A 27,134-nucleotide genomic window follows, 5' to 3' on the forward strand; every position below is an offset into this window, starting at 1 on the left:
AGAAAGCAACAATTATTTACATTGGCCAAAAATTTGTTATTTCATGTGTTTTTTTTAAATATTTTTATTTCCCAACTCACTAGGCAAAATCAGATTGTGTGACAGAAATAGAAATAAATATTTTGATGTGAAATTTACTCTTTTATAATATGGCAAAAGTGTGATTTACATACCTTTCAACTACAGCAGCTATCAATTTTAAGTGCTTCTATTTTCACATAATTGCAACTTCCTGTTCCCAATCAGACCTGAGCTGGAGTTTGCCTGAAGGCAGCTTGTCAAGCTTGAGACTTCGCTCAGTCAGCTAGGCTAGTAAGTTGACCGAGCGCCGGGAATCATGGGAGGTTGATGACATCATACAAAATGGCTGCCCCCATGAATAAAACATGATAGGCAGTTCAGCTCGGTGATTTTCGGCTAAAACTTGGATTTGGAGGTCAGTAGCCCAAATCAAAATATTTGGGCCCCTAACCAGCATGTTTTTTGTCATTTTTGGTCGCCAAAATCGGTTTTTAGTTGCAAATGGCGACCTGGCGACCGTCTAAATCGAGCGCTGACATTTGAGCAGATATGTGCTGTAGTTAATCCAGTGGAGCTTATCATGGGCCTATGGCAGTCTTAAGAGCATTGTTTGGATACGTAATGGCCTCACCGGTTGTGTCGGAGCCAGTGCACTGTTTCTACAGCATGCTTCTTGCGCTAGTATGATTCCCTGTGGATAGCACGCCAGAAGATAAGGGGAAAGAGAAAATAGTTTCATCAACTTTTGATAAGTCTATTCTCAAAGACAGACCCTATTGACAACACTGATATACTGATAATAAATCTGTATCTGTTGCCGATCTGAATGCACACTGACTTTTGCAAAGCCACTGAATCACAGCAGTATAAAACCTAATATTGATTTCTTTTTTCTTTTACCTTCAGTTTTATTGTTGATTGAACAGGAGTCATGCCGGTACAAAGACCACAGCAGCGCAGTCACTCTGCTGGTAGATAGCAATATAGACAAACAAGCTGGAGAAAAATACAAAGCAAAGGACGAGGACATCAAATTGTATTGAAGAACAAAGAAAATAAACGTTGTAGATACACACAGATCGAGAGATTGTTAGATATGGGTGGTAGATTTGAACAGCCAATGAGAAGTCAACAGAAAGGCCTTGAGAAACACTATACAGTGAAAAAGAGTAGACTAGGAGAAAAGGAGGAAAGCATTAAGACATCGCAAGAGAGCACGATGAATGAAGAAATAGTTTTGTTTGAAGTGAAAGCAGAGATTAAATGTTCGCAAGTAAAAGCTGAAAGTTGGTGTAAGTGGAAAACCATTTGAACAGACTTTTTCTTGTGTGTGGTATGATTAGAAAAAATGAATAGAAGTCCAGAAAAATGCTGAAGTGAACCTTGTGATAAGGACCGAGAGGCGCAACACACAAAGGAAGTAAATGACAGGCATGTGAAGGAAACTGAAAATATGAGTAGTCATCTGAAAAGAAGAAAACATGGTGGCAAACTCTGAGCACCTGGCAAAAAAAGAGGAGAAAATGTTTTTTTTTAAAAAGCAGGAGGTAGATCGTTAAAGAACAGAGGTGGAGGGAGACAATGGAGAAGGAGAGCTGACGAGACAGAAAGAGTTGGACGAATGAGGAGGAAAAAGAAGGACGGACGGACGGACGGACGGACGGACGGACGGAGGAGACATTAGGCGGGAAGGGAGAAGAATAGGTAAATGTTGGGGAGGTAAAAAGAGTTGGGAGGGATACAATGAGGGGGTAAGTGTTTATGGAAGATACGGTTGAGATGGACAGAGGATGAAGAGACGCAAAGAGAGAGAGTTAAAGAGAGACAGTGGGGCCCTCAGCAGTCAACACTAATGAAGAAGAATGAGGAGCTTAAGCTGCTTGCTGGCCCTGCTGACACACACACACACACACACACACACACACACACACACACACACACACACATACACATACACATACACATACACATACACACACACATACACACACACACACACACACACACACACACACACACACACACACACACATCGTAAAAGCCTCTCAGGCGTTTTCACTTAAGTATGTACTGCTCAAGTTTTGACACAAAATTCATGAAGCGAACAAGTAGTCGAACTCCATTCACCTCAGTGCTATGCATGAATAAATATTACAAAGTGTCTTGTAGCTTTTTTTTTAACTAGCTCTAATTAACAACAAGAGTTTCCCTTAGTTTCCAGATTTGTTCAGAGATAAACCATCTCAGGTTGAAAACTCAGCTATAAGAGTTTCAAACCAGGGTTGCAAATTAGCGCATGTTGCTATAATTGGGGCTAAAGTCACTGTAGTATTTTTATTTTCTTTACAAATTCAGAACTTTTCTACAAAGTTGATGTACCATAAAGCAGATAGTACTTTTTATCCGCTAACTTTATTTGTGACTTTATCCATTGTGACTTCCTGCCCACTAGAGAAAACCACAATGACGCTTGCATATAAAACATGTTCAATCTAACATTTTGTAGTTCTCATTGGTTTTTGCAATGGGGTTGAGTTGATTTATTTTTTAAAAGGTGACATTCATTTGGAGCATATTTTTGTCAGATTCTTGTTTCTCTTATGCGCTCAGTTAAAGGTCTGTTTGTGCCTCATTAGCTGTGACTGCCTGCAGACAAGTGAAAAAGAAAGTCTTAAGGAATCCTTGAACTTTTTTCCACCCTAGCTGCAGTTTTGAACAAAAGTTGATAACAACTCGCCAGAACTGTGGTGCAATGCGTAGTGCACAGATGAAAGCCTGCTGACCGAAAGTTTGATATTCCATGTGTTAATATTTCTGAATATCTATCTTGCCAGTGTAAGTGTTTAGTTTACAGTTGTTAATATGTAGAAATTCCTGGAATTTTTCTGTAATTCCAGACAGAAGAAAAGACAATAGACATCTGTGGTGGTCACATATTGACATACATTTATATGCTGCCTATATGTAGCCCCATGTGGAGAACAATGTTTATAAAGCACCTCTGACTCAGAGACTAAGACTAGAGCTCTAAAAAAATCTTATCAAGTGTCAATATCATTTTTTTAATAAATATTCTGTCCATCGGAAATATGACTGAGCAGCCTTGGTGGAGAACTGCGCTCTCTGAGTGCCTTTCTTATTACATTATTTTGCACAGTTGTTAAACGTAGTGGCTGGGACCAGTCAGTCAGCGCAGTCTTAGAACATGAACACAGCGTGTTGTAAGAACCCTGAATGTCAAAATATCGAAAGATAGCATATCAGTTTACTGCACATCATCCAAGGAGGATTCCACTTGGCTTTTCCACAGTGGCGAAGGTGGTTAAAAAGTTTAAAGAAACTGTCAGTGTCATGGACAAACCCCTTTCTGGATGACCAAATGTGTCAGCCAAAAATAAAGAACTGGTCAAAAATCACTTCCCTAACCCTAACCTATCTTTCGATATGTCCACTGAGAAGTACCAGTTCACCTCTTTCTTCTTTTGACAAAGCCATATTTCATCTGCGGAGGAAATAAAATTATAGTTAATGAGATTTCCTATGTGTCCAGACTTTAGGGACATCCTGTTTAATCACATCTGACTGCAATGCTCAGCAGGTTGGGACACGCTTCACTCCACTGAGCTGTAATGATTGCATGTTAGATCATTCTGACCCAGTATGAGGAACATAACCAGTGATTTCACCAACTGATCAACAGTTAAATTCATCGACAGAAATCATCAAGACAGAAATATAATGGCAACGTGATGGAAAATGTAGGAAGAGTGATGCATCTCTAGCTTCTCTTTTCCTGTCTACAACAATTCTGTTCTGCTCAAAAGGCAGGGAAAGCGGGTGTCTTGATGCATGCCATATAGTGGCAATGTGTCGCCCTTTTTACCCACCGATCAATTACTGTGACATTTGTGATCATAAAAATGAATATACACTACCGTTCAAAAGTTGGGGTAATTTCGAAATGTCCTGATTTTTGAAAGGAAAGCATTTTTTTCAATGATGATAACATTAAATGAATCAGAAATGCCGTCTAGACGTTGTTAATGTGATAAATGACTATTCTAGCTGGAAGCGACTGATTTTTAATGGAATATCTACATAGAGGTACAGAGGAACATTTCCAGCAACCATCACTCCTGTGTTCTAATGCTACATTGTGTTAACTAATTCATTGATAGACTAATTGACGATTAGAAAACCCTTGTGCAATTATGTTCGCACATGAATGAAAGTGTGAGTTTTCATTGAAAACATGAAATTGCCTGCATGACCCTAAACCTTTGAACAGTAGTGTAAGTTGTTCATCTCTGCATTGCTTTTCTTACACTGAACTGACCATTGGACTGTTTTTGCAGTGTTTTGAGGCTCACAACTTTATGCCAAAACTTACCAGGACCTTTAGTTATTTCTGTTATTTTCTTCCTGTTGCAATGCTTTTCCCTTCATCTCTGTATTCACGATGTCATTAACTGTTAGGACAAGCCCGAAAGTTTTGCTTGTACACAGAGAAGACCGTCCAAGATACACAAATCAAATCAAAACTATTAGCCAAGTATGTTCGGGCGAAGCCAGACTCCACAGCGAGGTAGCCAGCTGGTGACCTTAAACAACTGACTGTGTAGAGATTTAGTCACAGTGACTGATTTTCAACATGGAACCATGCTGACTTTTAGTTTGGGGCAGCTGCTGTGGAAGGTCTGGACTGTTCAGAATGGTAATATTTTACTTTCCAATCAAGTCAGAGCTGTCATGATTTCTTTCAAGCATGGTTGATTTTTACAAGCTGAGTTTGTACAAGTGTAGACCCAAAATATAATGAAGGCTTCTGGTGAGAGTTTTTTCCACAAGAAGAAAGGAAGAAGAAAAAAAACTAAATCACAACTACAAAATGACCAGCAGTGGAAAGCAAAGTGCTCAATATTTCATTGGTTTTGTTACTATGATATGCAAATTTGACTGAGGTGTTGTATTTTCAGCAAAATAAGTTCTTGGTGATAGTTGTATTCATTCTGTCGTCATTGTTGTGTGCTTTATTTGTGGCACCTTTTAACACAAAATCATATAAACGTATCAAATATGAATCACTTTAAGTTGTATTTTCTGTTTGTGCCTCATTGCAATTTGGGTGTGTGTGTGTGTGTGTGTGTGTGTGTGTGTGTGTGTTCTTGTACTTGCTACATTGTGAGAACCATTTTCTGCATTTAACTATCAAAGTGAGGACATTTTTACAAAGTGAGGACATTTTGGCCGGTCCTCACTTTGAAACAGCCATGTTTGAGGGTGAAGACTTGTTTTTAGAGAACAGGTATGAATTGAGGTTTGGTTAGGGTTAGGGTAAGGGTTAGGGTTAGGCGATCAGTTGTGATGGTTAAGGCTTGGGTAAGGCTCTAGGAAATGCATTACACCTATGGATGTCCTCACTAAGATAGAAGTACAAACATGTGTGTGTGTGTGTGTGTGTGTGTGTGTGTGTGTGTGTGTGTGTGTGTGTGTGTGTGTGTTCTTGTACTTGCTACATGGTGAGAACCATTTTCTGCATTTAAATATCAAAGTGAGGACATTTTTACAAAGTGAGGACATTTTGGCCGGTCCTCACTTTGAAACAGCCATGTTTGAGGGTGAAGACTTGTTTTTAGAGAACAGGTATGAATTGAGGTTTGGTTAGGGTTAGGGTAAGGATTAGGGTTAGGCGATCAGTTGTGATGGTTAAGGTTAGGGTAAGGCTCTAGGAAATGCATTACGCCTATGGATGTCCTCACTAAGATAGAAGTACAAACATGTGTGTGTGTGTGTGTTGGATCCACTTAGAAAGTTTCATACTGGAGACAGGAAAAACTGCTGAACTAATTACCAGGTCCGGAGGGCTAGAAGTAACATCCGTATCAAACAAACAAAACATGCTTAGATGTTTTCTCTGTAACATCTAAGCATTGTTTAGCATCAAAGCCTGTCAAACTGCCCATGATAAAGGGGATAGAGAATGTCTGTGAAGCACCTCATGTGTATTGGTACCTGAACCTACATTCACAAATACAACCTAGTACACACAAACACACGCAGCGCACTTGCCCAAATATATTTGCATCAGTGCCCATGGTTTTTCGAAAAGTTTTTTGTCAGTTGGTTTATCTGAATGTTCGTCAGTTTGTTTTTGCTTTAGTCTCTTTTTTATCTATCTTTAAAGAATTTTCCTTCATCTGTCAATTTTGTTTCTCTGCTTCTGCTTCCTTTAAACTACCACCTTTCATCTAGCTCCTTCATCTGTCTGCAAGTCTTTTTTTTCTTTCTCTTTGTCTGCCCCGCTCTCTTTGTCTCTCTTGTTCTATTCCATCTTGTCTCCTGTTTGTCTTTTTCTAAACCCCTCTCTTCTTTTTTTCATGCTCTTCCTTCATTTTTCTCTCCCCGCTCCACAGTTGACTTATTGATTTCATTTTCATACTGTTGGCAGTTGTTCCCTCCGTCATAAACCATCAGCGTTGCCTCCTTTCAAGCCGGCATTGATCATTGTACAGCCGATCACAACCAATCTCCACCGAGCATCATTATCTGCTCTTGCTTTTTCTCTTTTGTTGTTCGTCTGTCTTGTGTTGTGTGCTCTGTGGGTTATATTTTGTAATCTAGCTATTCAGTACTCTGGTGAAATGACAGCCCTCTACATTTAGGGGTTTAGGTAGTGAATTATGCTTCTCTGTTTTTTTTTTTTGTTTTTTTTACCCCATGTAGATTCTTAAGTATTGTGAAAAATAAATCGGTTGGAAAGCTGAGGGCTTTAAAAGGACACTGCATTGCATGACTTTGATTAGAAATCAGAGCCTTGCTTATCTTGTTGAAAAGAAATTAAACTTTTACTGCCCATGTCATGGGGCTGCACAGTGACGTAGTGGTTAGCACTTTCGCCTTGCAGCAAGAAGATCTCCAGTTCGAATCCCGGCCTGGGATCTTTCTGCATGGAGTTTGCATCTTCTCACTGTGCATGCGTGGGTTTTCTCCGGGCACTCCGGCTTCCTCCCACAGTCCAAAAATATGCTGAGGTTAATTGGTTACTCTAAATTGTCTGTAGGTGTGAGTGTGAGTGTGATTGTTTGTCTGTATATGTAGCCCTGTGACAGACTGGCGACCTGTTCAGGGTGTCCCCTGCCTCCGAGTCAGCTGGGATAGGCTCCAGCACCCCCCGCGACCCTCGTGAGGATAAAGCGGTGTATAGAGAATGGATGGATGGATGGATGCCCATGTCATGTTGGCGAGCTGACTTTACGAGGCTCAAAACCTCTGTTGTTGTTTTTTTTCCACTGATTTGGTTATTTATTTGCACAATCCAAAATAAACAAAATGAAGAAAAATATGTACTGCCTACTAGTGTTGCATGGTACAACGATACTAGAAAAATATTATGATACCTTCATGTTTAAAAACAGTACTAGATTTCGTTTTATTAGATGGCCTACTGATACTGGTATAGAACAGCAGTGTTTTGCTACAAGCAGCATTTATGATGATTAACATCTATTAAGATATCACTCTGCTTGGGTGCCCATACAGCTCAACAGGTTAAGCGGCGCTGGTCCCCGACGCAGCGGCCCGGGTTCGATTCCCGCTCGCGCTGTCCCTTGCTGCATGTCTTCCCCTCATTTCCTGTCAATCTCTCTACACTGAACCTATCTAATAAAGCTAGAAAGAAAGGCCAAAAAAATAATACTTAAAAAAAAAAAAGATATCACTCTGCTTCCACTTTCTGCAGGCAGAGTGAACATGTCAATCTTTCGTAGTTTTTTTCTGACAGCTTAGAGAGTCCCAGGAAATGCACACATATCCAAACATTGATGCCGACAGTCTACAGCTTGTATAAAGATTTATTATATTCCGATGTGGACATGCACAGAAAGGGAAATATGGAATTATTATCCAACCAAGGAATGCGGTGGAGTTATGTGACAACTGGCATACGTCTGTCTGTCTGTTAGCAACATTATTCAAAAACAGACGAATGGGTTTGGATGAAATTTTCAGGGAAGGTCAAACATGACAGAAGGACCACTTGATTATGTTTTGGCAGTGATGCAGCTTATAATCTGGATCAACGGATTTGTTGAAGATTTCTGTATCATTGCGAGATAGCGGCACTGTGTGACTGTAACTATGACAACAAGCGCATGCTACATCAGCTGCCTGCTGACTATGACATGATTGGGATCCTACTACAAATCATACGCTGCGAACTTATTGAGACTTATCCGTCGGTGTTTGCGAGTCCCATGAATTCCTGCCACCCACTACAAATTTAAGTCACGCGATTTGGTATCCGTACATAAAGTGCACATGCAAAACACATGCCTATGCTCACAGCAAGGTCATTTTTGTTAAATATTTCAGCCATTGTAATTCATATGACTGAGCAGCCTTGGCACAGTACTGCGCTCTCTGAGTGCTTTTCTTGTTTCATTCATGTAGTTGACCATTAGGCCATGAACAAAAACACGTTTTAATCCTACGCACACCAATGAAAGCAACATATCCGTCTTAACAAAGCATCTCACAGACAGACATGGACTTTTATAAAGTTTTAGAAAGAGTGAGGGAGGGAAACAATTCCAGTGTCCTATTCAATGAATTCCAAAGCTGAAGATCTCTGAATGTAGTAAAGTATTTTGCAGGTAAATCAATAGGATAAATGGAAAACCTTTTTTTCACCTAGTTGAATACAGATAAATGTCTGAAGATAAAGCAAAAAAGAAATATGAAATGTAGCTGGAAGATCCTCAATGAAATTCATGTGTTTAAGTAAATTTTGGCAAGTAAATTCTACGGACTGCAAAGAGTTTTTGTAAAAAGAGATGCAAATGAATCTTATGTGTGAGAATGTGAAATCATTTTCAAAAACCTTGTCTGACTTGCAAGTGAATTGTAAGAAATGATGGATATGTAGCACCTCATGCAATGTTGTGGTATAAGGATAAATGAAACTATCTTAAAGAATTTAATGAAAACACGGATGGATGAAAGAATAGAGTTTCCTCAGTATACCCAGCATCTTTATGAGCATGCTGCATACTCATTCAATCTGTATTTTTCTCAACTTTATCTATGATAATTTCTAAAGACTTTGTATGTGGTATCTGAAGAATTTCCACTGCATTTATGAATGTTTTAGCTTCATCCTTGGAGTACATTTTTTGTTGGGTTGTAAAATAGTTCAAGCAGATGGGAAATTAAACTTTATTATAATCATTTGTATTGAGAAGTTGTGAATGAGATGCCATTTGAAAAGGATGACAGTAAAGATAAGGAGCAATAGAGAACAGTTATGCTTCATTTAGTTGAGTTATACATTATTCAAATATAGGCTTGGTATGTCAGAAATATATGACAGTTAATTCAAGATCACACATCCAGATTTATGATTTGGAGGTCTTGACTGTTGGTCAGGCAGACCATCATATTACAAGATGTCAGTGTAGAATTTGGGTAATTGTAGAATGCTGTGCACTGCTTTTTATGCATACATACATACAAGTTTGGACACACCTTCTCATTCAGTGCTTTTTATTTATTTGTATTATTTTCTTTGTAGAATAATACGGAAGATTAACACTTTTTTGTTTACAGCATACTTCCATATGTGCCCTTTTATAGTTTTGATGCCTGGAGAAGCCTACAGACCAGACTGTCCCTACAGTAAAACAGTGGGGTGGATCAGTGACAATCTGAGGTTGTTTCAGTGTAGAACAGGGAAAATGCAAACAGTCTTCTTCCATCAACCGGAAAACTCTTTCTTGCCTCGAATGACTGGATTTTCCAACAAGACAATGCCCCATGCCACACGACAAGGTCAGTTAAAGCCTGGATGGAGAACCAGAACATTGGAACCATGCTCAATCACCAGATCTAAATCCACTTGAAAACCTGTGGAAGATCATCAAATGCAGCAACTAGCCTAGAAGCAAAGGAAATTTGTTTGAATGTGAGCAACAGGAATAGGCTGCTGTGACAGCAGAACAATGTCAGAAGCTGGTGGAGAGGATGCCAGGACACATGGCTGCAGTCATCAAAACAATGGTTATGCAATCAAGTACTAACTCCTGCGTGTATCATGTGACTAAAACAGACAGAAAAGAAAACATGGAATACTAAAAGCTGTTTTTGGCAGTACAATGCCATAGCTATTGATGGAAGAACTTAAGTGAGTTTGGTTATTACCAAGAAAACCATGGAAAATGGCTAGATAACAGCTGTTTAATTAAACTCTTTCAAGCTATTTTTGTTATCGTTATAGTTGTCCAAACAAATGTACCTTTAGTTGTACCAGGCATTAAAATGATCAAGAAATTTAAGAAAACAAGAGTGGTCTAATCTAAACACACTGCCCTGCGTCTTTCTTCAGCAAGGACCATTACAGTACACACTTCCCTTGTGCTTAGCCACTGTTTTGTTACCCACTGAACTTTCCCTTACTTTGTCTTTTTCTTGAGAGAGATGTGACACTTGTCTCTATCTGCCACATCTCTTTCTATCCCTATCCTTCCCCTCTCTCTTTCTCTGCGTTTTCCTTTCCCTGTCTTTTGTTGCAGTGCAATGTGCGATCGAACAGCACATCAAGCCAAATCTAGAGCCTCTGTTTTCTCTTTCATCTGCTTCGTGGCCCCTTGTGGCCCTCAGACACCTCAAAGCTTTCAAATGAGGGAAGAGTCAGGGGGTGTGGAGACATGGAGGGAGGGGTAGAGTTGAGGGTACTCACAATTACCTCCTGAGAGAGGCATTTTCACCAGCCTTTGTACCCATTGCTCGCTCTACCCTGACCTTTCTGAGCGCCACCACTCCTGTCGGCTCACGCCACCAGACCCCCTACTCGCTCTCCCTCTTTCTGCGGTCTCCGATGGGGGTCCCAATAATAATTCAACACAGCCCTGCATTGTGTTCTGTTGAAAGAAAACCTCAGCTGTATAACCAATTGGCACACTTAGTTGTTTTTTTCTGGGTGCACACTACACCAATATTCTGATCAGCGTTTTATCACCCCCTCTTGCATGTGCTTAAGAAGAGGTTTTGTGGAACCAAGACCACCAACTGGGATAAGAGAGGACAACAGCAGGGCTCTTACGGTGGGTTTTTCACTGGCTTTTGTCGCCACAAAACAGCCACAACATTATCGGAACAGTCCACTTTCTCCCGGCCTCTCTTTTGTGTCCCGTTGTCACTCAATCCGTCTGTCTCTCCACCTCCTCTTTTTCTTTATGATTTGAAGCTTGCCATTCCTTTGTGATTTCTCTCCAATTCACACCCTTCTAAAGAGATCGATTTTTTTTCTTCTCTAGCCTTTTTGTAAATAAATAAATACCAATGTGTTATTGTTTGCTCCCAGAGCTATGCTGACAAGTTCACTTTCATGTGAAACTTTGAAATTGCTTTTCTTTTTTATAGCTGCACTGCGGGCATTTAAAATTCTTTGTCTTGCAAATGTACCAAAGACAGATTATTATTTGTATTCTACTTAATAATGACCTGTGAATTTATCATTTATCGTGTTTTTTTCTTTTCTCTTTTTTTTGTTTTGTTTTGTTCCATCTTGTAAATCTTACATCTTTGTTTGTGCTTCCAACTGACCTAATTTATAGTTTTGCCGTGCAGTTAGCCTGAGCTCAGTATCTACTAGAGTGGCACATGTGACCACAACCTGTCAAGTTCGACTAAATATTTTCATTGGTCACACAAGTCCACCTGATATTTAGCAGGTGTTGGTGTGTGTGTGTGTGTGTGTGTGTGTGTGTGTGTGTGTGTGTGTGTGTGTGTGTGTGTGGTGTGTCCATGTGTGTATCACAATCAACAGTCATCTGCTCTGCAAGTTGCTGTAGCTGATTCCTCCTCTCTGCCAGCCCTTGCTGACTGCTCTATTAAACAATGATTTTATGCCCCACACTTTAACTCACAGGTGTTTCTCTTGTTTGAGGCTCCCAAAAAGAAGCAAGCAAGCAAAGTTTATTTATATAGCACTTTTCACAGAAAAGAAATTCACAAAATGCTTCACAATAAAATCGGTAGGGAAAAATTAAAATCAGCAGTAAACAACAGGGAGTGACACAACCATGTGCACAAACACAATAACAGCAAACAAGTTGTCACAGCACCACCACCTACATAAAAGCCTGGAATGACCAGCAAACCTTGGCCTGAGGATGTCAAAGAATGTTTAGGATAGTAGCGTTTTAAAATATCGGAAATATAAACATCACTGGTGTTCTACTTTAGCTTGGTGACATTTATTGTGCTAGCTGAGCACCGCATATTTTAGAGACGTCTGATAGGCTTTTTTAGTTGAGTCATTTTGCCATATTTGATACAATTGTGACTTGCGAAGTGTCTCTTTAGGTGTTTTTTGTCTATTATGCATGGTATTGGTGTAATCACATTCTGGTAAATGTGTATTTTTTTCTTACTTTTTTTAATTTGTCAAATTCCAGTGTTCTGGCGGTCACACAGTATTCCATCCATCCATTATCTATTCACCTCTTAATCCTCATTAGAGTCGTGGGGGGGGGGGGGCAGTAGTCTATCCCAGCAAGGGGGTGACATTCTGGACAGGTCACCAGTCTATCACAAGGCCCCACATAGAGACAAACAGTCACACCTACAGACAATTTAGAGATACCAGTTAATGTCAGCATGTTTTTGGACTGTGGGAGGAAGTCAGGGAACCCGGAGAAAACCCACACATGCACAGGGAGAACATGCAAACTCCATGCAGAAATATCCCAGGCCCAGGCCAGGATGCAAACCAGGGATCTTCTAGCTGCGAGGGCAACAATGCTTCACATATTACTTGTAGTAGCCCCCCAGTTACTGTGATTGCACTGCTGATCAATCGGTAATAAGCCTAAAGGATGAACTTTTTCTTACCTCTGTCTTTTTCGTTATGTTTGTGTACACCGGCTTTTTCTACTGCTGTTTAATGCATGTCGTGCCTAGTGGTTAAGGTTGTACACGTCCTCTCAGTTCTGTAAGTGGTGAGGTATCATGAAGATTTTATTGATACTCATATCAATACTTAACAGTACTCTCATTGATAATCTGAGTCTAAAGTTGAGAAGGAAGCCCACCAATGCGCAATGTACCTTTTATTCATTCATCTCCCTCCTGGTTAATTTACCTTCCTGTTAAATGCACTAGGAGAGAGAAGGAATTAAAAGATGATTTATGGTTGCTGTTTAATTTTTTTGTGTGAGTGAGTTCTACTAAGGACACTCCGTCAATCTTACATGCAGTTAGTGCAGGAAAAACAACCTTCGGATTGAGGCGCATGTATTCAGAGCAATGACTCAGTACATGTACAAATGCAGTTTAGATGCTCAAAACAGGTTCCACATTGGGTGTTAACCGGCAATATGTGATGCACTTCAAAGCAAAGATTTGCTGAAGGTTTGTACACTGTAGCACCACTGCCCACTGCACTAGAGTTAAGATTTGGCAGTGTAACAGTGTTGTAGTGTGACAGTGTAAGTCAATAACTGTGCAGTTGTTTACACTGATGACTGCTCTGTGGCAGCTCGCTTTCCAACAGACTGGGGTAGTGCCCATTTCCAGTGGTTTAATTCTGATGTCATCACACTGTGGGTGCATTTACTGGACTTGAGTATCCTGATTTCAGAAATCTAGAGGACACCCTATCCTAATTTAGAAAAATGTGATTATGCTACTATTCTGGAGTACTCCAAAAGAAAGCTGGATGCAGTTGCATGTGTATATTGCATGTAGACTTATCCAGGTGTTCTTCAGCTGTGAAATACCTATGCAGACTTCAGGCACTCTCTTCTGTAATGGATCTGGTGTTCAAAGTGTTGTTTGCTCAGGCCTCATGAAAGGATGTACCATAAGTTTTCTCCACTTGGGGTCATTGAACTCCATCACTACAATCATATCCCATCAGTCACAGCCGAATATCTTCATCCACCACTCTTAAAGCTCGTGTCCGGAGTTTGAATCACAGCGTCTCCCACACATTTAAGCTTTGTTAAACAATGATACATAAATTGAAAACAAACGGAAACTCCAGACACGAGCTTTAAACCTAGCACTACGCAATGGCAAGAGTCAAATAAATCTGGGGAATTTTGGAAATGCCAGATTAAATTGCTGGTTTATACAGCACACAATCATATTTAACCAGATGCCAGTATTTATCGGTATTGGTATATGACGAATCCAAGATATAAATCATTAGATTTCCGATGCTCCATGCAAACTTTATATCCTGAATATGATCAAAACTTGGTTAAGACTCAAAACAGAGATATTGGAGCCCTTGTTAACAATTGATGATGAGGTTGCCTAGCAACAGTGGTAATATAAGCCGCATACAAACTGGAAGAGACCATAGAGAGACCAGCAGTGTGTGGTGACCAGAGACCATGGAACATCAATGAAACATTTAGCAATGACAGGTGAAGTATCTTTTGATGACACAAAGTAGGCAGATACCAAGTTAAATTAATCTTAGCTTTGTTGCGATATGACTAAGGCATCTTCCAATGGAAGAGAAGAATAACGTTGATTGGCATGTTATCAAACACAACACAAGGGTTTTGTTCTTAACACTTCAACCATATCAAGACAGAAGAGGAGCTCATCATTGCAGTCTTTAACCAACCTCAAGTGAACAACTGCAACTCACATGAAGACAAAAATAAAGAATGTGACATGAGTCTGCATTTCTAAAATCATTGGCATATGGAAAGTTTGTTGTCTAAGTTAGGTAGCTCTGCAGACATGCACATATTTGAACTAATACAAAACTGTGAACAGTTGTACTCCCTGAGCCTGGTTCTGCTGGAGTTTGTTCTTCTCAGTGAAGGGAGACCTGGAATCCAAAGGAAACATTGGATTTGTTAAGTTTCTCTTTATACATTTTGTATACCTTACTATATGAAGTACCTTTAGATGACATATGTTGTGAATTGATGCTATATAAATAAAACTGACTACAGTAAAGCCTAAAGAAATTAAACCTGTACAAATTGTGACTGTTGAAGCATAGACAGGCTAGCCAGTTTCACTCTCAACCATTTAAGGTGGGAAATGTACAACAGGGTTGCCTGGCAACCAGAGCCTGGAGTGACCACTTGCTAATAACTCTCTACCACAAAGTAAGGGGCAACAAGTGAATCACTTCATACACTCAACAAAAATACAAACGCAACACTTTTGTTTTCGCTCCCATTTTTTATGAGATGAACTCAAAGATCTAAAACTTTTCCACATACACAATATCACCATTTCTCTCAAATATTTTTCACAAATCTGTGCTAGTGAGCACTTCTCCTTTGAGGAGATAATCCATCCCACCTCACAGGTGTGCCATATCAAGATGCTGATTAGACACCATGATTAGTGCACAGGTGTGCCTTAGACTGCCCTTCACACTCAACACTGTACTTCCTGGTGTCCTCAGTAATACATTCACCAGGTTTAAAGTCAGTTAAGTGTAGGTTTGCTGAGATATGCAACTACACACACACATTCACACACAGAGATTCTTTAATTTCTGAGTTAAATTAGCGATACTGCAATGGGGCTTATCATTAGGTTCAGGTCAGACAAGATGTCTGTTTTAAATAACGTTCCATGTGAATCAAAATGTCAGTCAGATACTTCCATTCCTCTTTAGCATTTTGTCCAGTATTGTGTTCATATTAGCCAGTTTCTGCTCCTGTTTAGGGGAACAGATGCTGGGAAACCACAACCTAATATATTTCACAACAGTAGTACAAATATGCAGATTGAAAAGTTGTTATTTTTGTTGATGTGTCATTTTATCCAGGCTTGTCACCATTTTATAGGAATTTCTCTTTTGCTTTTGCTAATATTTGTAATGTAACTATGTTTGTACCTGGCACAAGAACCTGATGTCCTTAAATTGCCAGTGTGCTGATTTAATAGCTTCAGAAACCCCTTCCACCCACACCTTTTCAACATCAGATTAGCAGGGCTGTGTCCAGTCAACCCTACAAAACTCTGATTGCTCCGTTTTCCCAATGGAAGCAGCAATTCAGAGGACTCGAATCAGGCTAATCCTTCACCCCTCTCTGGGTGGTGTGTAAGACAATAAACAACAGCACATTGGAAGAACATCAGAAACCCTACAACCTGACCACAGTCAGGGGGAAAAGGATAGTGTCTCGTGTCTTGATAAAATGTAGGTTTTTGATTTTACGATGATAAATCTCAACTTTTAACATTTTTCTCAAGTTTAAATAGCAGGGATAGCACAAGTTGACTCACTAATGTATGTGATCCAATATACTTTGATTGTTGATTACTGAGTTTGACTGCTTTTCAGAATCAATTTGCCTTTTCAGTCATTTCAAGCAAAAATCACCATTACTACCTCCTTCTCAAGTGATGATGCTACTTTCTTCTGTTTAAGCTCATTGTAAATGTAATATGTTTGTGTTTATGACTAATTAAAATATTCACCAGTTTTCCTTGCAGGTTCTGTGGTATTGATAGAAGTGGAGATCAACTGATGATTAAGATAGTCTGAAATAAACTTTGTTAGTGAAGCAAGCCTTTATAGTACGTATTCTCCCCCACATTCCTCTCCATCCCTCAGTAGTGGAGTGGTCAGGCCTATCAACCACAGAGCCTCAGCCTATCACCTGAGAGCCCCAATTGCCTGCCAGTCATCAGATAAAATGGATTTCCCATTGAATCAAGGCTCCCAGGCTGGGTTCTGCAGAATGGAGAACAGGCAGACTTCTGCTCTTCTACTTCTCCAGACTTTTTATTTGTTTTTCTCTTTCTGTCTCCTGCAGTGTTTGGCCCCTGTCCCTCCTCTTCTCTCTCCAATACCCTCACTGTCTCTGTAATCTGCTGGCCAGAGCCGCATGCAGTGAAAATAGGCTCATTGTAAACCAGACCAGACTAGTAGCCACGTGTTATTGGCAGTGTAATGCAAAGTCAGCAAGTCTTCATAGTCAGTGACTACTTTAACCCAAAAGTAATAACCATTTAGAGAAATGAGTGGGAAATCCATTTGTTTCTTAGTTTAAGGTGAGTTTTGAAGCCAGTCTTCTTCTAAAATGCACAAAAGAATCTGACCACATGTAATTTGCATGGGATTGTAAATATGAAAATAGGAACTCCTTATGTGGATGCACAGAGCAGCTGTCTTTTGAGGGTAACCATAATGCAAGTTATATTTGAACATGAATGCATTTTCATTTTAAGCTTTCAAATTTCTTTCAAGTAGTCTTGAAAATATGGCTTTATCTTGAAAAGCAAAGGAACTTTCAGATTTATTTTTTATGCTATACATGGGTCTACTTTTTGTCTGTTTTTTTCCAAAGGAAATATTTCTTTCATTTCTAAATTTATACAGAAAATTGCTTCATAGTTCTTTATTTTGAAAGCAGCACATGTCCCCAGCTACATATTAGTTACATTCTTTTTGATAAATTCTGATTGTATAAGTAAACAGTCATCACCTACAACTCTTCCATGCCTCTGCTCGTATGTGATCGAAACTCACACTTTCCCTCTTATGAGTGGTCAAGAGTGGCTTCACTTTCATACAAGCACGGATTTTATGAGAGGACACATATTCTGTGTTGCTTTTTTCACTTTAAATCAGCAGTTGTGTTCATAGTCTGTACTAAAAACTTTCCAGGGTTTTCTCTAAGCTTCCAGTCGACTTAGGCGCTGACTAGATTCAGGGGTTGATTTAGAGGTTTGACACTGTAGTCATTCAGTTCAGTTTTTACTTAGTTTAGTCATTTAAGTTTTTTCTTTCTTTCTTTTTGTCATTATCTTTATTATTTTTGCAAACTAAAGCAGGTAAAACATATACTGAAAGTCAAAAGACTTCCTTTCACTAAAAATATTACACCAAATTATACACCAGTTAGCCAGAATATGAAGACCACTGACAGGTCTGAATAACAATGATCGTCTCATTACAAAGCAGTGTCCATTTGGGAAACCTTGGGTCCTGGAATTCATGTGGCTGTTACTCTGACACATACCAACCAACTCAGGAAAATTGATCATGTAACAGAAAAATTATGTATTTACAAAAAGATTCTGCTGTATTGTTCTTCCTGTTTCTATACTTTATCAGTTTCAGACAGAAACCGACTTGTTAAAATTACACGTATTGCATCTAAAATTATACATCAACCCACATCTAACATATCTGAACTTAATGATAAGGCAATAGCCTGTCTCGCCAGATCAATAATTTCGGACACTGAAGACCCTCTTCATCACATGTTCCAGCTCCTCCCCTCTGGACGCAGATTTCGAGCACTAAGATGGCATTATGTCCGTTACAGCAGAAGTTTTGTTCCATCAGCTATCGTCATCCTTAATAAGCCACCGCGCTGAACTTGAACTTTATTTTTGTGTGTTATATTGTGAATTTTGTCTCTGTATGTATGTTATGATGTTGTGACATGACAGTTTGTGAAAACAAATTTCCTTCGGGACAATAAAGAGCTCTATCTATCTAAAACTAAAATCCAACACAAAGCTAGCTTTTTAATTACAAAGCCTGTCACACTATATCAGAATCCTTTAAGCACAACGCTATTGGGTTTAGGCAGGACGTGTGACACCAACACAGCTCTCTAGCAGCTGATCTGGCCCACTGGCCATAATGATCAGGGTGGCTTGACTTTCAACATTCCTCACTGGTGCACCTGGCCACTCCTGCTGGACATAATCTGAAAAAAGAAAAAATGAAGAAAACGCAACCTACCTTACCTACACAAAAACACACATCTTGGAACGCAACACATTGTTGCAGATCAAGCACATCCCCAATGTCAACAGCACTCCTAGATAGCAAGAATCTCCTCCAGCAGAACAATGAGCCCTATCTTAAAGAACAATTGCTTGGGAATGGCTCAAGGAAAACAAACAGGAGCCCAAGAAAATAACCTGTCCTACAAACTCCTCACATCTCAACATATCCTATCAACTAACCCAGTCCACAGACGTCCTACCTAGCAAGTCTCAAGACTCAAAGGATTCACCACAACATTCCACCACCAAACACCACAGGACGCCCCCAGAGGTCCCATGTCCATGGAACCTCTGTCTATGTCTGTTTTGGTGGCACATGGGGACAATATCTAGAAGGTGGTTTTAGTGTTGAAGATTTAACATGTTGTATTAGGGATATACCGCATCAGTTCACCGAATGCCCCACACCTGTCCATCTTCAGTTTGACAGACTTATTCAGAAGTAATGAATATTGATTGAGTTGACCATGTGTAAAATCTGGGGTCATACATAGCATTAATTTTTGAGTTGAACATTCTTATGTGGGATCTTGTTGATTTTTGCACTGTTTTCTTCGTGCCAATCTATGGAGCAATGTTTCAGTGTCATCGTGTACATTAGTTAGTCACTAAAGAATTGCGTAGGCTTATTGATATGTACATAGGATCTTCAATGGTACAGCCGTGCTATTCTTCATGTAGCATAACTCTGCTAGCTAAGGTAATTCAGTGCCTGATTATCTGTGTAGCTTAGCTAGCAATTTGTTTACTTATTAAACAGGTTACAATAGCTGTTTCATCTCTTTTCTTGACTGCCACTTTTGAATATTGTCTAGCATATAAAAGTTAATACATTTTCTTCTTTGATGAAGCACAGTTTAAAAATAACTTGCAAATTACTTGTCCAAGTCAACGGTTGTAACTGCCATCCAGAGAAATATCCAGTAAGCAGTTTGATTAGCTTGGCAATAAGCCTCTCTTATACACTAATCACACAAACATTTGTCCAAGCAAAGATTGTTGATTGTCAGTTTGAGATCAAGCCATCTTTACTTTCATTATTAATTAATTTTTTCAGTACATAAACTCTGATTATCATTTTTATCTTAATTCCAGTTTGCTGCCTACATTCCATTCTACGTGCATTCAGCTTAAGGTGCTCTGCAAGAACACTTAGGCACTGCACCAAAGTCATTACTATGGAAGGGAAAATTTTGCATTCACTGAACGCAATTTAAAACAATTTTTTTTCCAAAGATAGACATTTAAGGCATTATACTGTGAATAAAGGAAGGTGGGCTCAAGGAAAAAAAAGATTTAGGATACAACAGTGAAGGAGAAGAGAAGTGAACAGAAGAATAGAAAAGCAGCAGGAGGTGAAGAGAGGAAACCAGACGGATCAGTCATATTGATCATCCTGCTCCGTAAGTCTCTCTGTGGTTTTAATGGTTTGACTTTCGCAGCTGGAGTGAAATCTACAATGCTTAGAACAGATACCACGCGTTCTCTACACACACACACACACACACACACACACACACACACACACACACACACACACACACACACACACACACACACACACACATGCACATACATTATATGCATACACACAGCCTCTGTCTCTCTACCAGCTGGCTTCAGGTCAATGCACCCCAGCCCTCAGTCAATTGAGCTCATTGCATTGTTCCACATGAGCTAACCCTCTTCCCTGCTGTTGTCCAGCCTTTGAGGCCAAGTGGGGCCGAGCTCGATCGTTTCTTTGAGCAGCACACGAAAGCAAGTTTGCCAGAGATTTTGGTGTTTGCTTGACTCTGTGATAAATAGGCAAATAATAAATGTAATAACTTTGTTAATTACCCATCATAAACTTATATTTAAAAAATGGACACTGACAAGAGAAATGACCAAGGATTACTTATTACAGTTCATTGAGATGGGGACATTAATGTCCTTCATTTGATGTTCAGAACAGACATTTTTTTTCAAAACCAAACATGCCAAATTGATAATGATGCTAGAAAGAAAGAAAGTCCGACTAAAGTACTGAGCATGGTGAACATGACCTGCTAAATATCAGTTTTATTCCAATGTTGGCACGTAGTACATAGCATGGACTCCTTATCTTGCTATTGAAATGATACAGTCTATGTTTTTAGTTGTATTTGTGGGTTTTTAAGTCGGCATTTGATGGGAATTTAACATTGACCCATTTTAAGCAAATTAGTAAAAGTGTCACGTTTCCAAAATGTGTCCTTCAATTTTTCAACTCCTGGTTTTCGTCTTGCTCTAAATGGGCTGTTTCATTGTTGGTAACTTTAAGTATAGTTTAGATGCCGTTGTTCTTGCCTCATTCAGGAAGAAGACTCTCTCTGTAAGTCTGTGATTGATAGTATGGACCAAAACCGTTGAACAGCCAACACTGACATAAATGAGTATATGAGACCAGGACTTTCTATTGCTTTTGACTTTCTCTCTTGGTGACCATTTTACATGGAAATAGATAAATGCTGTACTTGTTCACAGCACAGCTGTTGTTTTTTACTTACAGGTTTGCAGCTTTTTTGCATTAGCCACACAACATTCTAACACTAAGGACTTTCCTATTGTTATGCCAGTGATGACATTGCCATCAATACAAAAGTAGTCCTCTGGGTCTTCAGTTCCTGTGATGCTGGGCATGCATGAAGACTCTTGTGTTCACTCTTGTAGCCAACAAAAAACATTTGGCATGCTGCAGGGGATTTTGAAAAAAAAAATTAGGTCAACGCCTATCGATTCCTATGTTTCCGCATCGAAATAGAGCAAAACTGGCATGCAAAACCAGGAGACCATGTAGCTGAGAAGTGGGTAGAGGAATGGGAGTGATAAGTGTCTTAGTACAGCATGTGGGTGATACTTTGACACGTACCACCTACCTAAGCATTGTTGCAGACCATATACAGTCCGTGGCAAAAGTCTTGTCGCACAAGGATATAGTAACCTTAAATGGCATATAACTTTATTTCTAATCAATCAGTTCTCACAAAAAATGGTTCATTTTAATTTCAAGGGCTTTCACATTAGTCACTGGGTGCAAATTGAACCCATCATAAAGTGTCCTGATGTTCACGTCTTGGTAAAGCCCATGACATCTGTTTTTGCAAGGACAAAAGTCTTGTCATGTCTTTAAATGATTCAACCAATCACAGATTAGAAGTTCACCTGTGACAAATACTGTAACTGACACATTCCCAGGTGTGTATAAAAAGAAACCCAAGACACAAGACCTTCATATGAAGCCCAACCTGACCCCGACAGCATGCCAAAGATCCAATCACAGACCAAAGTGCTGATCATCAAGACCCTGAAGACCAAGTCTGCTGCTGAGGTGGCAGACACCTTTAATTTATCCAGATGTCAAGTAGAGAAGATAAGAAAAAGATCTGAAGAAACTGGTGACGTTTATGACAAGCCCAGGTCAGGCAGACACCTGTTAGAGAAGAGAATTTGTTGCTTCAACAGTCCAGGGCCAGCCCTTTTTCAACTGCAACAGAGTTACACGTGAACTGGTCGCCAGAAATCCCTGTATCTACAAGAACAGTTTGTCAAATTCTCTCACGTGGTGTTCTCCATAGTCAAATTAGTGCATAGAAACCAGCATTAAACAGAAGACAACAAAAAATTGTGTTGCATTTGTCAAGGTCCACAGCTTGCAGGAAGGATGGACAATGAAAAGTGGCAGAAGGTTGATTTTTCTGATGAATCATCCATTGAACTGCAACCCAATCAACGCAAATCCTGCAGAAGCCGCACTGACCCAAGATTCACCAAGAAAACAGTCAAGTTTGGTGAAAGAAAAATTATGGTTTGGGGTTGCATCCGGTATGGGGTGTACGAGAGCTCTGTAGAGTGGATGGAAACATCAACAGCCTGAAGTATCAAGAAATTCTTGCTGCCCATTACATCCCAAACTATCAGAGAGGGCAAATTCTGCAGCAGAATGGCGTTCCTTCTCATACTTCAGCCTCCACATCAAAGTTCCTGAAAGCAAAGAAGGTCCAGGAGCTCCAGGATTGGCCAGCTCAATCACCAGACATGAACATTATTGAGCATGTCTGGGGTAAAATGAAGGATAAGGCTTGGAAGATGAAACCGAAGAATCTTGATGCACTCTGGGAGCCCTGCAAGACTGTTTTCTTTGCCACTTAAGATGACTTTATCAATAAGTTATTTGAGTCATTGATGAGACGTATGGATGCAGTCCTCCAAGCTCTGGAAGTCACACACAATATTAATTCTTTTTTGCAAGACACCATGACTTAATATTCTGATGTTTTATAGCATATTTGTGTATTCAGAATAAACTATATGTATAATTTCAACTTTATTTTTGTATGCAACAAGACTTTTGTCCAAGCAAAATCTGACCTTTCTGTCCTAATTAAATGATAAATGAATGATACAAAACTTTATTTTGGAATAATAAATATAATCTTGAGGGCTTTGTCATTCATAAGAGCCATTTCTGATTCCAATTGATCAACTACAAGTCCAGTTGTTAATTGTTGTTCCTACAACTTAAGAGAAGCGACAAGACTTTTTCATGGAAACGATATTCCCTGATGGCTGTGTCCTTTTTCAGCAGGATAATGCGTCGTGCCACAAAACAAAAATGGTTCAGGAATAGTTTGAGGAGCATAACAACAAGTTTAAGGTGTTGACTTGGCCTCCAAATGACATTTTAATAGCTAGTGCTCCAAGGTTATAGGAATAGGTCTGCATGGTAGAAAACCTCTACTCAAACTGGTTAGTTTGTTATGTGACATCTCTCTCAGCATCATCTTTCAAGGTCTTAATTGATTTCATGGGAGAGCACACAATTTGAGTGAAGCACTCCTCACGACACAAAAGACAAGGTCGTACAGTTTGGAAGCTTTGCGTCAGAGCTGCTGTCTTCTCTCTGGCACAGGATGTTGCTAGAGTTTCAAGGTCCTCATTGATCTTTGGTTGAAGAATAGAGATTGCATTGCATGACCTTGATCAGTTCCATGTAGCTGTTTCCAAACAGGTAGTCTTGATAGACCACGGCTACTGCATGCTCAAGGTTAGTATGTCTGCCTCAAAGGAACAGAATATCTTCATGATATTACAGTGGAGAAATGCCACGAATACACTAGACACATTTTTATAATAGTGTCACCATTACAAAGTGATATATATGTCAAACACAGTGGATATTATACAAGTAGAGACCCCAAAAAAGCAACTCTTTTTTCCCCATATTGTGTAGTCATTTGCTGACTTCTGGGGCAGCTTCGAAATGTTAGGATTTCTCACGAAGTCAAGATTTTAGCAATGCAGAGCAGCTACTTAGAGGTGACTGCTGGTTAACACATAGTCGTACATGGGTGTGTTTTTGTCACTGTAATACTTGTGCTATTGTCTCACAACAGAAACACAGAAAGGTGAAGTGCCTCCAGCAGCATTGACTGCAGCAGACCAAAGACTGGAGCCAAAAGCAAATGATATCATGACACAACAATTACGCTGGGATACTGAAGAAAAACATCTCTTTTCAGGACTTGAGGTTATGAAAATACAAGTGTCAGGTGAAAACATTGGTTCATGCCGTCGTGGCAGCTCTGGTGAACACGGTTGAGAAAGTACATTGCATACCTTTGAGGCATATTTAGCTTCATATGCATCTTGCAACTCTTCTTCGTTATGGACGGTCTATATGCTTTGGTGGAAACTATGCTGATTTGAGAGAATAGGAAAAAGAAGATGTTTGAATCTGTTCATGTGTTTGCCCTCATCCCTATTTCCTATTGGGCAGCTTACACACAAACCAAACATGAATCTAGTAACCACTTTGTGGAAGGTTGGATGCTGTTAGAAGAGTGTACCTGCTAAATAAAGTCTGGCAGTTGGAACCCAATTGCATTCGAATTTTTTTTTGCAAAATACTAAAAATGACTATTGTGTTTTTGTCAAAGTCAATGCCCATACCAACGTTTGAATGTCAAAACTACTGGGTGTACTACTAGGCATGTCAGCTCTCCCAAATCCTAGCAAATGCCAAACATCAGCACACAGGCATCTCAGGCACAATTTTAGAAGTTCTCGTGTTGTGTTCTACCTCCAGTAATTTGTTGTAATGTGTTTTTTTGTTGTTGTTGTTGTTTTTTTAAAGCCTCTGGAGTAATGCTGTTGAGCTGAGTAGCACTGGTCCACAGGTTTACTTCTCTCCATTCCTGAGATAATCCCTGCTATTACCTGACCGGACCTTTTAGTTGTGGTCAGTTAAAGATGGCAAAGTGCGCAACAATTGGGCAGTCTTTGCGTCTAATAGCATTTTAAAGGTCAGAAGGTGTGGTAGATGTGCAAATGGACTAATTCTCTCTTTTTTGTGTCTTTTTGTTCTCTCAGAACCTGCTGATCAACCACGGATGAAGAGTGGGAGTTAAAGGCTAACGCAGTTATTTGACAAAGGCTTTTATTTAGGCACAAAGAGCGGCACAGACTGCATTCCTGTTTTCATTTACCAGAGTGTTCATTTGCTTTTAGCATGCCTTGTTTTCAGAACTTTTTGTTACACTATTTATCCACTGTGTCATCCATTAAAGTTGCTCTGTTATTTTTGCACTGCTATATTATACTGGAAGGTTTTTGAAAAACAAAAACGAGTGTGTGCATCAGGTTCACGGTCTAAGTCAGGGCACTTTCATTTCAGTCATTTACAATATCTGTGAGAACTATTTGTAAGACTTGACATGTAAAGATGCATTCAGGGCCACTCCTCCATCAGCTGGATGTACAGTTCAGCTTACGTCCAAACCTCTGCAGCTTTTGAAAGGATGAAAAGAATATCAGAAGTGAATTGAGTAGAGTGCGTAGGACCGTCCTTGTTTTGATCTCTGACTGAAAGAAGAACTGATTCAGGCGTATTTCTTTTGAGTTTTGTGGTTTTGTATTTTTTGAATGCCACAGGAATAAGCTCAGGTAATCCTGGCCATGACTTTACATCATCAGATCTGTGATATACTACATGATTTTATTAAACCATTTACATCCTGTGACAATCTTGTTTGTGTCTTCAGTTCTTCCTCCCGAAACTACACAGCCAATTTATTTATGTTTTCAGTTCTGTCTTTCACACTCAGAACTCAAGTACATTTGATAATTACTCAAAAGAAATCCATAATTTTATTTAAATACATTTTTCAAACTATACTGATGACATGAAGTGACTTGTCTACAGACCAGGAACTGACCAAGATGTGGACAATATGCAGTTAAATGTCTGAAAGATTTTAAAGTCAAGTTGCAACTCATCGCAAGCTCAATTTTACTAAGGAATTTTGACAGTGAAAACCGTACTGCCGCAATTAGCAGCTTTTCCAATAAATTAATGGCTTGTCTTGATAACATAAGAGTTTTATGGCTCAGGGAGAGATGTTTTTTTTTTTTTTTTTAAACTTTATGTTTATTCAAATTTTTCAGTTAAAGAACAGACAACAAAAGGAAAAAAACAACAAACAATACAAGAAGAACATAAACGGGGGGTCTACAAGATATATCACAAAATATATAAAGAAATAAATGAAAAGCAATACGATTCTAGGTATATAGAACTTGTCCATGTTGACAAGTTCAAAAATTGCCCCTATCCCTTAAGTATGTCTCCCATTTTTCCCACAAGGCATCACCCTTTTCTTTTTGAAGTCTTATGTTAAAAGTCAAGCGTTCCATGCAATAGATATTATTAACGATGGCCATCCATTGATTAATATTTGGTGGGGGGTATTTTGTGGTCGAGCTAACTCCCCACCCAAGAGGTCGAGGAATGATCTCTTCTTTTGAAGCTCTTTTTCTTTTTTTATTCTATATTTTCTTTTGTGTTCTACAATCACTGTTCAATGTTCGGGGGTTTAAAGAGTATGTAATTGTTTTTTGTCCTTCATATGCAATACAAACAATACAAAGTAATTACTCTTAATGTTAATGGTATAACAAGCCCCATAAAAAGAAGCAAACTACTATCAAAGATGAAAAAGGAAATGGCCGAAATCATATTTTGGCAGGAAACACACCTTAGTTGTTCAGAGCATGAAAAATTTAAAAAATATGGTTTTAAAAATACTTTTTATTCGTCATCTGCCACAGGTCGTAAAAGAGGTGTAGCCATAATGTTACAAAACTCGATTAACTTTGAATTTCAGTCAGAAACAAAGGACCGAGAGGGAAGGTACATTATGGTGAGAGGGAAGATTAATGGCAAGGAAGTATCTCTGTTAAATGTTTATGCCCCTCCAGGCAGTAAAAAGGCTTTCTTTAAAAATATTTTCGAATTAATTACCCAA

The 27,134-nt window shown here is 39.3% G+C and overlaps 1 protein-coding gene and 1 long non-coding RNA gene across 3 annotated transcripts in view; both read left to right on the forward strand.

Annotated features, from left to right (window-relative positions):
* Window positions 1-25,853, forward strand: part of chchd6a (coiled-coil-helix-coiled-coil-helix domain containing 6a) — a 111,968-nt gene extending 86,115 nt beyond the window's left edge. For both annotated transcript variants that reach the window (XM_022209328.2, XM_022209327.2), the window contains one exon: window positions 25,201-25,853. In XM_022209328.2, the coding sequence (XP_022065020.1) occupies window positions 25,201-25,224 (24 nt within the window). In that variant the 3' untranslated portion in view covers window positions 25,225-25,853. The remainder of the gene's footprint in view (window positions 1-25,200) is intronic.
* On the forward strand, window positions 238-7,363 carry LOC127534453 (uncharacterized). The gene is made up of 2 exons (XR_007942643.1): window positions 238-5,326; window positions 5,665-7,363. It is a non-coding gene; the product is annotated as an uncharacterized LOC127534453 (long non-coding RNA).
* Window positions 25,854-27,134: the final 1,281 nt, after the last annotated feature.

This window comes from Acanthochromis polyacanthus, chromosome 6 (genome assembly GCF_021347895.1).
Source record: "Acanthochromis polyacanthus isolate Apoly-LR-REF ecotype Palm Island chromosome 6, KAUST_Apoly_ChrSc, whole genome shotgun sequence".
Classification (NCBI taxonomy): domain Eukaryota; kingdom Metazoa; phylum Chordata; class Actinopteri; family Pomacentridae; genus Acanthochromis; species Acanthochromis polyacanthus.